A 16,058-nucleotide genomic window follows, 5' to 3' on the forward strand; every position below is an offset into this window, starting at 1 on the left:
TTCTTTGCTTTCTGCTTTGTAGTGTATATTTAAAAGACATAGAAAAATGTGGTATATTGGTGGGGAGGGGAAAGTTTAGCGTATCCATCCAAACCACATCTTTTTCTTGTTTGTGTAAATACTCTGGCTCCATAGGGATTCATAGCACTAAGATGTCATGATGATAGGTGCTGTATAGAAAACTCACACATACAGATGACATTTCAGTCTTCAGGAAGGGTTTTCCATCCACACACATAATTCGCAGGGCATTTTGATTAGCTAAAGAATTACATCCTTCAGCTATAAGATGAATCAGCTACAGATGAGAGGGTGCCTTAAATCTGAGTGGTGCTGCATTCTGAATCTGACAGTGACTGATTGTCAGGCAACAGATAGTGAGATGATCAGATTGAGTGCATTCCTTCCTGCTGCCCCCGCTCCTTCAATGTAATGAAGTTTTATATGATAGATGGCTAAAAACCACGGACCAAATTCATCTCCACAGCAGCTCAACTGCCTTCACCCGATTTGAATTTGGCCCACAGTTTTAACATGAACAACCTTGCCTTATTTGGCTCTTTCCGCTGACCCCACAGTATATATCTCAAGAGTGAAAATAAGCTTCCTGACATTCTGTACAAAGCTATTTTTCACTTCACTTTCATTTATGCTTCTTTGTTCTATCAAATGCACTGAGATGAGAAAAAATAACTGGGTTGACCTTATTTATGCCACTTAAGATTTTATACACTTCAATTAGGTTCCTGCTTCAATGTCTTTTAATTCTGAATATAGTAAGTTTTTAGCCTGTCATCCCTTTCTATCCTGTGTTTCACAGAGTAGTATAATCATTTCTCTGAAATGAAAATGAGAGCCAAGGCTAATGCAATGGGTCATTATAGTCATCCATTAATTAAAATACTCAGCACTTAAGGCTCTGGTGTTTGAGCTAAGGAATTAAATAGATTTACCACCTCAGTTTTTACCTTTAAAGTAAATCACTAACTTATATCCAAAGTCAATCTAGGCAATATTTTCCGATCCAGTTTGAGTTCAGGGGTCCCAAGTTGTCTTCCTGTTTTTGGATTTGGAGATGGTAGAATAATGGTGGGTGAGAGCAGCAGTCAGTTTCCTTAGTTTGAATTGTTTAAACATCACTAGGTTAATATATACACTCTACATTGTTAAGGTAGCTGCAAGAAAGCATTCTTGTTCTTTATTACATAACAATGTCCTCCAATAAAATAATCTGTGAACCATCAAGGTTTTCAGATGTAAATTTTCTGATTGTGACAAGCTCTTGCTCTTCAGAAACAAAAGGAAACTTTTACCTTCCCCCAATTAAAACCACTTACAGATGCAGTAGTCTCTGCTGCTAGCCTCGCTGCATACCTGGCGATCAGTCTGTGCTCTTCATCTAGACGGCCTGCACTGTCAAGCATGCTGCTCAGAGTTGGGGTGGGGGAAAAGGAGAGAGGCATCAGTGTTTAGAAAGCACAGTGCAGTCACTTTATCAGTGTTCATAATTTCTCATTCCAGAATTTATATGAAAAATACCCAGAACTACGTGAAAACATGGGTTTGGCTTCTAACAAATGCTGAAAAAATGAAATGAAGGCTGCCCTTAATTAATAACCTACCCTGCTTTGCACACAAGTACCGACAGGAGAAGGCTCAATTCACCCTGGGTTACACTGGCTGCATAACCCAGGCTTCTCCTGGCAGAAAGTCTGAGTGAAGTGAGCCATGGTCACATAAACGGCTCATTGACTCCATTGAGCGGAAGGGCAGATATGCAGCTGGCCAGCATATAAAACTTCCTCCCTAAGGTGGAACCTCCAAAATTTCTCTAAATTCCAAAGGGGTGAATCCCTCCTAGGGTCCAGTAGCCCTTGTTGATGCCGGAGGGTGAAATCTGCAGAGACCAGTCAAGTCCAGGGTCACTGATCAGTTTGTGATTTTTATATATTAACTTTGTTGAATCATCTAGAGACATAGCCTCCTCTCTCAGTTTCTGATACTTTGAGGTAAATTTTCAGACCGTCATGTGGGGACAAGCCATTGCCCCACAACTTCTATTGATTTTAAAATTAATACAATCCTGCTTCCTCTTACAACTATATTAGACATTTTCTAAAAGTTTACTTTGGTCCCTCATTCAGAATCTTAAAAAAGATTTGTTATTAGGAAAAAAAATATAAAAAAAATTTACTGCTTATATGCTAGAATCACTTTAAAATATCTCAACAGTTTATATTTATTATTCTAGGAACATCAAAGGCAAATCAGATCATTTACTTTATAGGCTAGTCACTTGACAAATGTTATTTTAAATGTAGGCCACGTTTTAGTCAAATGATTGCAAAATAAAAAAACTGAAAACTTGTTGAATTTTCTAAATAGTTGCAACTTAAAAAAGAGTCAAGCAGACCAAAACCAGCTAAAAGGAAGAAAGATGAAAATAATGATGTGATCCTAAATAATACCTTCAGAAACCAAGTTTCAGCTCAGAGTATGGCTTTTAATTATAGATAAGAGAAAAGAAATAGTAACTCATAATAAAAGGTGTTATGTAAGTGTGTTCTGCTTTGGGATGCATTAGAAATTGGAGATATTCCACAGTAATTCAAGGAACCACAAGGTGCATCTTTTTGTTGGGGGGGGCGGGTCTAATGCTTGAAGGATTCCACTGGGAGCTAGAAGTTATGCTTGAAGGATGGGTAGTGGTTTGGATTCATTGGTTGGCAGCCTGGAGCCAGACGCCACATTAAATTGTTCTGACTTGCTGAGATAATAGGAAGAGAGAAAAGGAAACTTTGTCTTTGTCTTATCCTCAGAATACCAGTGAGACTAACAGAGTGAAGGCTAGAAATTCAACCAAGTGATGAAGAGTTAACCAGAGATGCGTGCTGGGTGAACTAAGCCTTGGTGGCTGACTATTTGTTCCACTTCTTTTCTACTCCTAGTACTATCAGAACTAATGGTCATTTTAGTTTAGTAAAAATTCTGTTTAATTTATTTCACTGTATACACAAGAGAGTTATTTCTACTCTCACTTACACCATTGATTGCAATGTACTCTTGGTTTATAGTTGTGTGAAGGAAGAACCAAGCTCAAAGTGATTTTCCCTTTTTATTGATTGTACAATTGAATAAATTCCCAGTTTATAATCAGGTATGTTTCTTCTACATACATATCTACAGTACCACTATATTACCCAAGCAAAAAACAATGACCCCTCACCCAAGGGGAATAACTCTCACCCCCATGAAATTACACAAACCATGTAATAAGGATTAATTTAGTGACAACATAGTTCATTTTCAGTGTTTTCCAATAAGACATATTATAACAACTGCAACAAAAGTGGGTATCCAGCTTCAATTGTCATTTGTGTAGCAATTTACAACCATATTATAAACCCTGAAAAATCACAGATGATGACGTAGATTGACAGAGTAGCATAAATCTGCAGTGTAGTTAAAAGGATTAACTGAAATAATTTTACAAATGCATAAAGTCACTTCAACTTTCTGGTTCTTATAGTTATCTCACTTTATATTAAATGCCTTGGGGCATGCACTTACACATACAGTATGGTACATATTGTAGCAGTGTGTGAATTGGGGGCTAGTAATGCCTCAAGTTATTTGCACAAATGGTGTGGAATTTCAGAAGAAATATAATGACCAAGATGCATTTTATCCTGAAATGTGTCTGTGTACATGATCATTCACCATTGTGTATGAACAATGTTTTTCATTTGGACATTCTAAGATTTTAAGTTGCAGTTATGATGTGCCACAATTCATAGGCTTATATTTTTTCCCCACAACTTCATGAATAAAAGTAGAGTGCGATATTAAAGCATATTCACAAATTACGTGGACATGTGTAGAATTTGGGATATTCACAAGGGTGAATGAGGTATCCCTTTGAAAAAATCTCATGATTTCAATATTTCTGATATAAAGTGTTTATATGAACAACTGATGAGCCTCAAATATTTAGAATGTTTAACAGTCATTCCAACACTTATTTTCTTTATTTAAATACTTTGTAATAACTCTCAGGCTATTGGGCTTACACCATTCTTATAGTCATATAGAGTGAAGTGCCAACACTGTTGCTGGTACAATAGCACTGCATAAAACCCATATATCTTGGTAACAGAATTCATGAGACCATGTCTGGCTAGTATACCGATTCTGAAACCTAATGAATGCACTTGCACCCTCAGTTTTGCTAAAGTAGGGAATTGGGGTGGGGAAAATTAGACTATTAGGCATTTTACCTGAACTCTCAAATTGCAGCATTTCTCCCCTTTTCAAAGAGAACTTTTGTATGAATATTACTGGCAAATGCTGATTTTGTTTTCCCATTTTTCTTTGCTGGTCTTAAGAGGGTGACTTGACAAAAGGCTGTTTATTGTGTTATCCTATTCTTTACTTCCGTGACGTGTTCCAAGAACAAAATTATATGGAGAATCAACTTAAAACTGTACTGTCAAGGGGCTCACAGAACAACCAGAGTTGGTGCTCTGTGAGCTCTTTGACAGTACAGTTTTAAGTTGATTGGAGAAACTTTAAGTCCATGCTGTTGATAACAGTTAACTTCTCCTCTCATTTTCCTGCTCCCTAAGTTTTGTTGGCTTCTCATTTCTGTAATAAGGCTGCTACATTCAAGGAAATGTCCTCATCCTCAAAGGAACCTGAACAGCCAGGGTTAACATTAGGGGGTAGCCAGCAGGGCAATTGCCGGGATTGGCCTTTGACTTCAGGCCCATGTGGCAGGGCTCAGGCTTCAGCTTCAGAACATTGCTAGAAATCCAATGTGTGAGCAGGTAAGGGAGGCGGGTTGGGGGCCAACTCCTTATTTTCTGTCCTGGGCCCCAGCAAGTCTAACACTGGCCATGTGCACAGCACTTTCAAAAGATGAACCTGGGAACTTACATTTGAAACTTTCCTAAACACTAAAAATCATGGACCGAATAGAGACCCTGGATTTATGGCTTATTACAACTATCTGTAACCCACTACCAACTTCCTGCCCACCCCCCTACAGCTGCTTTTCTTCCCTCACTTCCTTTCCTCCCTATGACTAGAGGGGTGTCAATAGACCACTTCACCTTGAATGGTCCCTTGAAATGTGTGTTAATGAAACAATTTGCTCCATCTTGTATTTAGCTGTGACACTCCGAGTTATTTTCCCGGGCCTGAAGAAGAGCTCTGTGTAAGATCAAAAGCTTGTCTCTCTCACCAACAGAAGTTGGTCCAAGAAAAGATATTACCTCACCCACCTGGTCTCTCTAATAACTTGGGACCGACTTGGCTACAACAACACTACATGTAACATTCACAGAAACTAGTTCCTATAGTTACAGGTACTTTGCCAGGAATTACTACCGCAAAGACAGAATTGTTCTGCCTATATTAGTGTTTACAAATCCATTAAAACAAGCTGTTGTTTCTCTTTTCCTTGGGCAGGCTGCTGCAGGTGGAGCAAGCACGTTCTGACACCACATTAGCTAGGGGTTCCACAAGACTAAAGCTCCTAGCTTCTGTTGCAGGTCTTTCTTGGGGAGACACTGAATCCAGCTAACTGTTAATAACCTAAAAGAGTCTAGTATCAGAGGGGTAGCCGTGTTAGTCTGTATCTTCAAAAACAACAAGGAGTCTGGTGGCACTTTAAAGACTAATAGATTTATTTGGGCATAAGCTTTTGTGGGTAAAAAACCCCACTTCTTCAGATGCAGCCTGAAGAAATGGGTTTTTTACCCATGAAAGCTTATGCCCAAATAAATCTGTTAGTCTTTAACGTGCCACTGGATTCCTCATTGTTTTTGTGGATAAAAGGAGTCTACTTTGTTCTAGTTTTATCAAAAGAAGAGAGCATGACCATGGTGTATTAAGGTTGATCCCTCACCTCCACTATCATCTCCTAATCCTTTCACTTGAGTTGACACTGTTCTCTGGCATCAGGTAATAGTTCAAATTAATGATATTTCTCACAAGGTTTCTTTTCTACTGAAGCAATGTCTCTTAAGACATTTAAATGAGCTCACTCTGGTTTAATCTCTTCAGCCTAAATATGGGAAACTGAAGTATTTGCTGCACCATGAACATTGTGGGACTTCCTGTTGCAAGTCTGATCAGAATTGTGCAATAGCTTAAACTGAAATGAGCATCAGCTTGCCCCACAAGCCCAACAAAGTCATTAGCCAGTAGGTAATATGGGGCTTCTCGTTATGTGCTTGATGTTGTCATTACTGATTACAAATGCCTCCAGAATACCAAATCCCACAGTCTTGCCATAGGGGTATCAAATAAGGGCTTCATGATATATTCCTATTCTACAGAACTTAAGCCTTCATGTAAAAAACATAAAGGGTAATTTTCTAGCCATCACATCTGGAGGGATATTCTTCCAAATGTGAATAAACTGAATATCTAATTCTGGACACCAAACGCATATTCTAAGCGATATAAGACACTGTAAACTGGGAGCTGTCTGATTTTTTTTTTTTTAAGGTTTGTAATATTTTTTAAATTTTAAAATCACCAAGATTTTATTATCTGAACGCTGGTAAGAGTACTGTGCACACTTAGTATCTTATAAAGTAATGTGGAATATATTTAACCCTCTTAATTCTTTAACAGTATAGAAATATGAATCAATATAGTTCTATATAGTACATCCAGGTATCTTTAGGAACCACGAGAAACCATTTTACTATCAACTAAAGATCCCCTCCTATTTACACATTAAATTTTTGCCTAAATTATAAAAATGTGATGTGTCTAACTTAAATGAACAAAACCCAGAAATTTCAGAATTAAAGGGACATTTAGAAATAGCTTATTGATTTAGGAACAAAGATTTTATGAAATCTAAAATGAATCAAACATTTTCAAGAAATAAATGCTAATGTTTTAGATATTTTTAAACTGTATTGCATTTTAAAATTGCAGGGACCAGAACATATTGACGGGGGATGCTTTGGACAAATTAGTTTATAATAGATAGATTATATAAACAAAGAAACAGTCTTCTGAAGTACTGAAGATCAGACATCACCACACTAAACAAGTGTTTAAGAGAAACAGAAAGTGAAACTGATGAGCCTGGGGGCTGTACTTTCAGTGTCCAAATGATAGAAAATGAAATGTAAGAAGTAAACATATGCAGTGAAAAGTAATTTTAAAAATCAAATTTATTTCCAATGCACATAAGAAGTATTTTGAAAAAATATTGGGGCTTTTCCTGAGCTGATCTAGATCAATGTGTTCCACTGACTTTGCAAGAACATTGATTTACACCCATTGAGGATCTGGGCCTTTAAGGTTTTGGGTTTTGTTTATTGTGTCCCTTTAAGGCTATCAATGCATTCTTATTTTACTTTCTTGTGACTATTATGTCAAAGGGGGAGGGGGTCAGATATTTGTTATGAAATGTGCTGCAATACCTAGGCTCAATGATTTAAGTTCCAGGTGATATTCCAGCCCATATCATTAATTTTGTTGCTGGTATGGGCTTGTGTTAAGATTGCCAGTAGTATCTGAATATATGCAAGAGCCTCAACACTATTTGAAATTATGTGGCATATGGCAGGTGAGCTACCATAACATGATTAATAGTAATCATATCAGTCTTGAAAGCAGACCTCACTTAGCACTTCACGATAATAAACTTCAGTTAGTTATCAGGGAGTATAGTGCTCATCTGAGGATACGCAAATGTCTATAGTGGTGAAACCCTACAGAAACACCAGGAAGCTTCTGAATGTTTGCTTTTCTTATCTTTCCCTAGGTGTAACTATTCTTTTCCTCTCTATTCTTCACTTGGTAGCAGAGAAAAATGTAATAGACTACTGGCAGGCATTCTTCACTGCATGGCTAAGACTATTGTCTCTTGAAGCTAATTTTCTGTGTCAAAGTCAAGTTGGCAGCTCATGTAACTGATTGAAGCTTTTTTTAATCAAGGATGCTAGGACTGTGACCTTTAAATGTCAGTAATCGGATGTTTTGTACTATAGTCTGCTTCCATTATTTGCACAAATCAAGGACTTTGTCATTCATTCCTCAGCTACCCTTCAGAAACATGAAAGGAATGTGCTATAGCACAATTTATATCTTGTTTTTGCTGCACACGTGGAGACAATCTTAACTGTATTTATGTGAACTTGCCACTATAATGGGAAGAAATTTTACTGATATCAAGTACAATTAGGAGAATAAAGGACAAAAGCCAGCAGGGAACATTGACAAAGTACTCTGGCTGGTGTTCTCCTCTGAAGTAAAAATGCACCATGAATGTGACACATTCAAGTTTCACGAGCCTAGGGAGGGAGAGTCAATCTGAACACACTTCCATCCAGCCCCCTTCCAGCCTTATTTGGCAGCTGCTAAGCAAACATTATAAAAAAGTCTTGTTTGTTGAAATATGGAGACAAATGAAATTCCACAGGATAGTAGCATTTGAAAGGCTTGTTTTCCAAACTTTCCACTCCAAAACAAATTCAGTCTGCTGTTTATTACAGCAGCAATGGAGCATAGTAAATTCAGACAGGCCCCATAGTCCAGGAGCAGACTCTGGACTACACTAAAGGTTTGGGCAGATTCCTTCCTCCAATATCCATTGATAGCTCCCATTGGCTTCAGTAGCAGTGACATACAAGTCTGAGAGTAGAATTAGACACTAGCATTTTAGAGAGCTGCTGCACTCACTCTTCAAAGGGAAGCTGCTCACTGTCTTTATAAAAAGGGTTCTGACACAACATTTCCTAGTGCATTAGCTGAAGTGACATGCTACAGAAAGTAGGAAAGTGACATGCTACAGCAGTAGGAAAGTCAGGAAGTAAAAACATAATTGATAATGGTGGGCATAATTTCCTAAAAAACTCTATACAGAGTATCGGGGGTAGCCGACTACAGATGTTAGTCTGTATCCACAAAAACAACAAGGAGTTCCGTGGCACCTTAAAGACTAACAGATTTATTTGGGCATAAGCTTTCATGGGCTACAACCCACTTCATCGGATGCATGGAGTGAAAATTACAGATGCAGGCATTATTATACTGACACATGAAGAGAAGGGAGCTACCTCACAAGTGGAGAGCCAGTCTTGACAGGGCCAATTTGATCAGGGTGGATGTAGTCCACTCCCAATAATAGATGAGCTGGTGTCAATTCCAGGAGAGGCAAAGCTGCTTTTGTAATGAGCCAACTACTCCCAGTCCCTATTCAGGCCCAAATTAATGGTGTTAAATTTGCAAATGAGCATTAGTTCTGCTGTTTCTCTTTGAAGTCTGTTTCTGAAGGTTTTTTTGTTCAAGTATAGCTACTTTTAAATCTGTTATAGAATATCCAGGAAGACTGAAGTGTTCTTCTACTGGTTTTTGTATGTTACCATTCATACACAGACACCCCCCCAGAGACCTGATCAGGGGTATTCTATCTGCTACCCAAGATCCATAAACCTGGAAACCCTGGACACCCCATCATCTCAGGATCGGCACTCTTACAGCAGGATTATCTGGCTATTTGGACTCTCCCCTCAGACCCTACGCTACCAGCACTCCTAGCTATCTTCGAGACACCATCAACTTCCTGAGGAAACTACAATGCATTCGTTATCTTCCTGAAAACACCATCCTGGCCACAATGGATGTAGAAGCCCTCTACACCAATATTCCACATGAGGATGGACTACAAGCTGTGAGGAACAGTATCCCTGATGAGGTCCTGGCACACCTGGTGGCTGAGCTTTGTGACTTTGCCCTCACCCGCAACCATAGCAGGAGGCTTTGTGGCACAGCTGAGAAAGACCTGGACTGTTATTTGGGGTTTGAGAGAGACTTGGTTTATCACACTGTTCATGGCATGAAGTCTGTAGGTATGCTCCTGCTGCAGTCAAGTTCAGGATTGGCCTTATAAAAATATATGAGTAATGTGGGAGCCAGATCAGATTTTTCCATGGTTAGGCAGATCCCCATGGATGCCAGGAGGCAAATACAGGACAAAATTGCTCTCTGGACATCCAGACAGAATCTACCTGTTGGAAGCAATTTTTACTCCTGAGGGAATTCTGTGCCAAAAAACCACAACCTAAATTTTGTGCACAATATTTTAAAATTCTGCAAATTTTGTCAATAAATAAATGTGGAGGCTTCAGCATGGCAATAGGGAGCACAGACCACTGATTGCCCAGAGGTGGGAGATCAGTCTGCACCTCCCCCCAGGGACATGGACTCAGTGATGGGGCTGCACCTACCCTGACACAGAGCAAGGGCCAGGCCTGCCTCAGAAAGGCCTCCGGGCCCTGCCCCTCTATGCCAGGTGCACCGGGGGGGGGGGCTCACTGGCAGGGGTGGTCTGGGTAAAGGGTGATGGCATTCAGTGGGGGGCGGGTCTGACTGCAGGAGGTGAGGCTCAGCAGGGTGGGGGTTCAGCGGTAGGGGATGGTGTCTTGGTACACAGGGTCCAGATGCAAAGGGATTGGGTGGACAGGGGAGCACCTCCCCATACAGTGACCTCTGCCCGTGTGGCTGAGGAGCAACGGGGGTGGGGAGTGTGTGTGTGTGTGTGTGTGTGTGTGTGTGTGTGTGTGTGTGTGCGGAGCTTCTTGCAGCCAGGGGAGATTTCTAGGTGTGGGTCTGATCTGGCCACGGCCACTCATTTCAGAGGAAGAGCAAGTCCTGTCTGCCCCAGCCCAGCCAGGACTAGGAGATGAGCCTGGCAAAGAGTAGGAGCCACTGGCTGGGGCATCCCCAGCCCTGCCTTCCCCCCCTGCACCTCTCCTTGCAGTGATTTACCTCTCTGCCAGCTTCTCCAGGTGCCCAAAATGACACGCCCACATTGCTGGGGAGGAGCAGGAGGAGGAGATTGCTCGAATCTTCCCTTTGCTTCCCCTTCAGAAAGTCATTTTCCTGCGGGGAAGCAAAGAAATCTGAAGGGGACATGAATTCTGCACACACGCAGTGATGCAGAATTCCCCCCTGGAGTAAAGTATGTGAAGATGGTTTAGCCATTTTATCTCAGTGGTAGCAGCACAGATGAGAAGACCTTCATGAAGACCCTGGATGCTGCTCCCAGCCCAAACAGGGTACCCTGAACTGACAGTGTTCCTGTCCCAACAAAAATCTGAGGAACATTCTGGGGGTGAGTGCATGTCCACATGAAAGGAAGCTTTTTTGATGACAGGATCTGTGAAACATGTCTTTCTAAGGAGAGAATTACTGATGCCAGTGTAACCGTGCAGAATTTTAATTGGTGAATAAAATATTTAGCTGACATAGGTTGAGAATGGGCCTTCATCTTCCCCTTTTTTAGGGAGGAACGATGAAATACTTGGAGTAGAGCCCTTTCCCTCTATGCTCTTCGGTCTGAGGTGGGAAGGAGCAACAAATATTGCACTTGGTGGAGACATGCACCTCCCTAAATCAGTAAAGTCACTTTTTAAATCCTGGGATTCTGGGCATAGTCCTGCTTCCAAAAGTGGGGACAGAGAAAATACTAAGCTACATTAACTAGGAGAATACTATAGAAACCATGATGAAACCACTAACCAACTGTGTACAATTATATTTACAGAGACAGAAGCATTACAAGGGTAAATCCAGCCACAGAGGATTAGGATTAAGGCCGTAAAACAGTAAGAAGGAATTATATATATAGTCTGCACCTCCTTTTATACTGTTGGTACTGAGCATGAGGAGATCCAGGGGGCAGGCGTGGACAGACACTACTTGCAAGAATTTCCAGTCTCAGGCATACGGTGCACATGCGCACACGTGTGTGGAATACAAATAGGGACCAGCACTCAAAGAAGAATCTATAATTATTTGCATATTAAACTCCTCCCCATCTTCCTGCTGTGGAGTGGCAGGGATGAAGGTTTCCTTGCCACCGCACAGCAGGCCAGCTTTTCCCCACCCTAGGCTGGCCTGTGGTGAGGCTACCATCTCAATCCTGATGGCAGCCGATATTTTTGGGTAGACACAGCATTAAATGTTTAGTTAGGCAGAAGAAAAGAGCTATATGCAGCTTACCTGCTTCAAAACTGGCCATACTTTGTTCTCCGAGTTAGAGATAATGGCAAAAATATAGAGACACAGGCTTAGACATGGCAGAAGACAGCCAGATTTAAGAAGAATGGCTGACTTGTATACAGACAACTGAAAAAAGGCTCCTCCTCTGATGAGCTAATAATCCATTTCCTATTTTTGACTGTACCACCACCGTTTCTCACTTACACAATAAACTGGAACTGCACATTATGTGCCACCACAAAAATAAATTCCTTGAAAAGGAGAAAACTTCTAAATCACTGGTGTGGATAGGTTTATGTACTATCAACAAGTATAGTACTGACTACTAAATAGTGTCACAAGCCAGTTTGCATGGTAATTTTTAGCCAAGCAAATATTTACAGTACTTTGCTCTTTAACATTCCTAGAAAGAATGCTAGCAATTCCATGACCCGCCAGCACTGGGAGGAGAGTCCTGTCTTGAAAGCACAAACATCCACTCTTTGGATTAATTTTTTAAAATATCTGCTTCTGCTAGAGCTGTTAGAAAATACTAAGTGCATTGGGCTGTGATTTAATTTAAGCAGATCAATGTCCCTTTGCCAAAGAACCCCCAAAGGTGCCAAACCTGCACTAACCGTGAGGGGTTGCTCTGGAGCATGTTGACATACAACCCAATGAGTACATGTTCATCGGCCAGCCTGTCTGCAACATCGAGGCTGTACTGTAACCTGAAACAGGGTTGGGGGGAAAAAGGGTGTGATCCGGACAGACAGAGAGAAACAAACAGAAAAAGCAGGAGCAAGTAAGACTGTGAAATGGGAATTTAAAAATGAGCAATAATTGTTCTTAGAAAAAAACTAAAGTGTTGAAATTCTTATTTACTCTAGTTGTTTAAAATGGTACAATTGAACTTGATTAGGCAACCGATCCTGCAAGATGGAGGGAACCTGCTAGAACATGCAGAACACCTTCAACTCCTGTTGAAGTCAATGGGAGCTGAAGGAGCTTCATCACCAGGCAGGATCATGCCATATGTAGTCTGATAAAGAAAATTACTTTAAAAATAGTACAGATTATGAAGTTTGCCAATTTTAATATATTATTAGGTAGTATATATATATAATATACATTATATAGATAAAAATAATTTATGTAGTATATACACACACACACACACACACACACACACACGCACACACATGATTAACAAACTGAAATCAAGAGTTAGGTATGTTTGGAAGTGTCAGATCAAGATAATAGGTATAGAAATATATGCATTTAAACAAAGCCTACTTAGTTCAGTGGGTTAGTTAGGTTATAGAGATATTGTAATTTTCTTGCGGAAAAAAGTGCATTAGATTAAAAGAAGTGAGGGAAAGACGGAAGAATTTTTTCTGTAGTTGTGTTAGTGCAAGCTACCAATATACTCTCTAACTTACCCTTTGCCTTTCAAGAAAGCTGGAGCAGCCCTAGCCAGCAATTTGTTCTGCTCTACTTCATTATTCTTGTAAGGAGAGCTAGTTAATAAGACAGGAGAACTATGAAGAGGGTAAACAATGACTATTGCAGTTCATTAAAGGACAGTTCAGGGAAATTCATTCAAGAGCCTTGAGCTGAACCAAAAGCCAGAAGCTTGTCGAGGTTCTTCCCCTTCTAAACTATAATACCTACAGCAAGGGAAGAACCTAACAAAACAAGTTTCAGAGTAGCAGCTGTGTTAGTCTGTATTCGCAAAAAGAAAAGGAGTACCCGTGGCACCTTAGAGACTAACAAATTTATTAGAGCATAAGCTTTCGTGAGCTACAGCTCACTTCATCGGATGCATTCGATGAAGTGAGCTGTAGCTCACGAAAGCTTATGCTCTAATAAATTTGTTAGTCTCTAAGGTGCCACGGGTACTCCTTTTCTTTTAACAAAACAAGCTTCAATTAAAAATGGCTGTTTGGAGGCTACTGTAGTTTCAGGTGAAATTTGAGCTACACACTTGATGCTGAATCTTAGCATACCAAGCCTTTACATCAAGTGGGGAAAATTCCTCTACAATGGCCAGGTATTTCTGGTATGATGTGGGTATTTCTGGGATGATTCCGGTTGAATTAAGTTTTCTCTTTATTTGCTATTATATGTGGAGCATATGGTGAAGACATGCACCTCCCCAAGTCAGCAAAGGTAGCACTAGTGGTTGTCACTGACCAAGAAGGAGGGAAGACAGGAGTCAGTTTTTAAATCCTGAGATTATGGGCATAGTCCCCAAAAGTATTGTATGTGGATCTCAATGTAGAAGTAGCGAAGGAAGTGTCTACATCTAATTAAATCTGTCCTTCTGTGGGGTAGCTCCAATTTAAATTTTTAAGAAATACTATGTTTTTATGTCCTCAAATATATTTGCTATTTTTCATTATAATCCATTTGTCAGTCATGCTTTCTTTTTAGGTTTAAGTATTTAAAGGGTCACAGTAATTTCCTGATGCTGAAATACTTGAGTGACTGGGGAAGAAAAGAAGATACTGGATAAAAATGGAGAGATTTAAATTTTAGTTCCTCTCTCATGCTGTTGCATTTTTTGTGAAAATTATTTCATTTCTCTCTCCATTTTAATTAGTCACCAGTCTTCTTTGGGGTCCAGCTACTGACATTCAGGCATCTTCGGACCAAAGACTGTCTGTGTCTGTCTGTGAGTAATGCACTGCAGGAATTTCTCCAAGAACAGCAGCAATGCTACTCAAAGGGTCAGCCGCTTGTGGTACATCTGAGTAGACAAGGTTCTGATGATCTGGAGTGTAAAAATATCAACTGTACAACAAATTAATCATTCCCTGAGACTGGTCTTATCCCACTCTGCCACCACTCTATCAGCTCCCATACGGAAGTTTAAGTCATCACTCATCAGGTTTTCAAAGGATTACAATTAAGGAATGTTTTCAAGGACCCTAACTTCATTGCTTTATGACAGTCTGAATGGGATCTAGATCAAGTCATTTGTGCACATCAGGAAAATTGTTTGCTATTTAAATGTTTACACAATCCCCAATGGAATATTTATAAAGAACATAACATAAAAACAGCCATACTGGGTCAGACCAGTCCATCTAGCCCAGTATCCTTTCTTCTGAGAGTTGCCAATGCCAGATGCTTCAAAGAGAATGAACAGAACAGGGCAATCATCAAGTTATCCATCCCCTGCATCTGGCAGTTAGGCTTGGAGACATCCAGAGCATATGGTTGCATCCCTAATCATTTTGGCTAAGAGCCACGGATGGACCTATCCCCCATGAACTTATCCAATTATTTTTTGAACCCTGTTACAGTTTTGGCCTTCACACATCCCCTGGCAAGGAGTTCCACAGGCTGACTGTGCGTTGTGTGAAGTACTTCCTTTTGTTTGTTTTAAATCTGCTTCCTATGAGTTTCATTGGGTGACAGCTTGTTCTTGAGTAACGTGAAGGAGTAAACAACACTTCCTTATTCACTTTCTCCACATCATATATGATTTGATAAACCTTTATCATATCCCTCCTTAATCATCTCTTTTCCAAGCTGAATATTCCAAGTCTTTTCAATCTCTCCTCGTACAAAAGCTGTTCCATACCCTTAATTGTTTTTGTTGCTCTTTTCTGTACTTTTCCCAATTCTAATAAATCTTTTTTGAAATGGGGCAACCCAGAACTGCATACAGTATTCAAGGTGTGGGTGTACCATGCATTTATATAAGTGGCAATATAATTTAGTTTCTTATTATCTATCCCTTTCTGTGAGCTTTTTTTGATTGCTGCTGCATACTGAGTTGATGTTTTCGGAGAACTATCCACAATGTCTCAAAAATCTTGTGATTGAGTGGTAACAGCTAATTTAGACCCCATCATTTTATATGTGCATTACTTTGCATTTATCTACATTGAATTTCATCTGCCATTTTGTTGCACAGTCAACTAGTTTAGTGAGATCCCTTTGTAACTCTTCGCAGTTTGCTTTGGACTCAAGTATCTTGAGTAATTTTGCATCATCTGCAAACTTTGCCACCTCTTTTACAGATCATTTATGAA

General features: G+C 39.9%; 1 protein-coding gene across 17 annotated transcripts in view; it reads right to left on the bottom strand.

Annotated features, from left to right (window-relative positions):
• DTNA (dystrobrevin alpha) overlaps positions 1-16,058 on the bottom strand; it is a 291,708-nt gene that overhangs the window by 33,534 nt on the left and 242,116 nt on the right. For 6 of the 17 annotated variants that reach the window (XM_043507893.1, XM_043507896.1, XM_038391236.2 and 3 more), the window contains 3 exons: positions 13,455-13,532; positions 12,651-12,743; positions 1,338-1,425 (listed from right to left, as the gene is read on the bottom strand). In XM_043507893.1, coding sequence (XP_043363828.1) covers positions 1,338-1,425; positions 12,651-12,743; positions 13,455-13,532 — 259 coding nt within the window. Of the gene's footprint in view, positions 1-168; positions 175-1,337; positions 1,426-12,650; positions 12,744-13,454; positions 13,533-16,058 lie in introns of all 17 variants that reach the window. The other 11 variants (XM_043507897.1, XM_038391233.2, XM_038391232.2 and 8 more) reach the window with 5 other exon arrangements.

The sequence above is a fragment of the Dermochelys coriacea genome, chromosome 2 (assembly GCF_009764565.3).
Source record: "Dermochelys coriacea isolate rDerCor1 chromosome 2, rDerCor1.pri.v4, whole genome shotgun sequence".
NCBI lineage: Eukaryota > Metazoa > Chordata > Testudines > Dermochelyidae > Dermochelys > Dermochelys coriacea.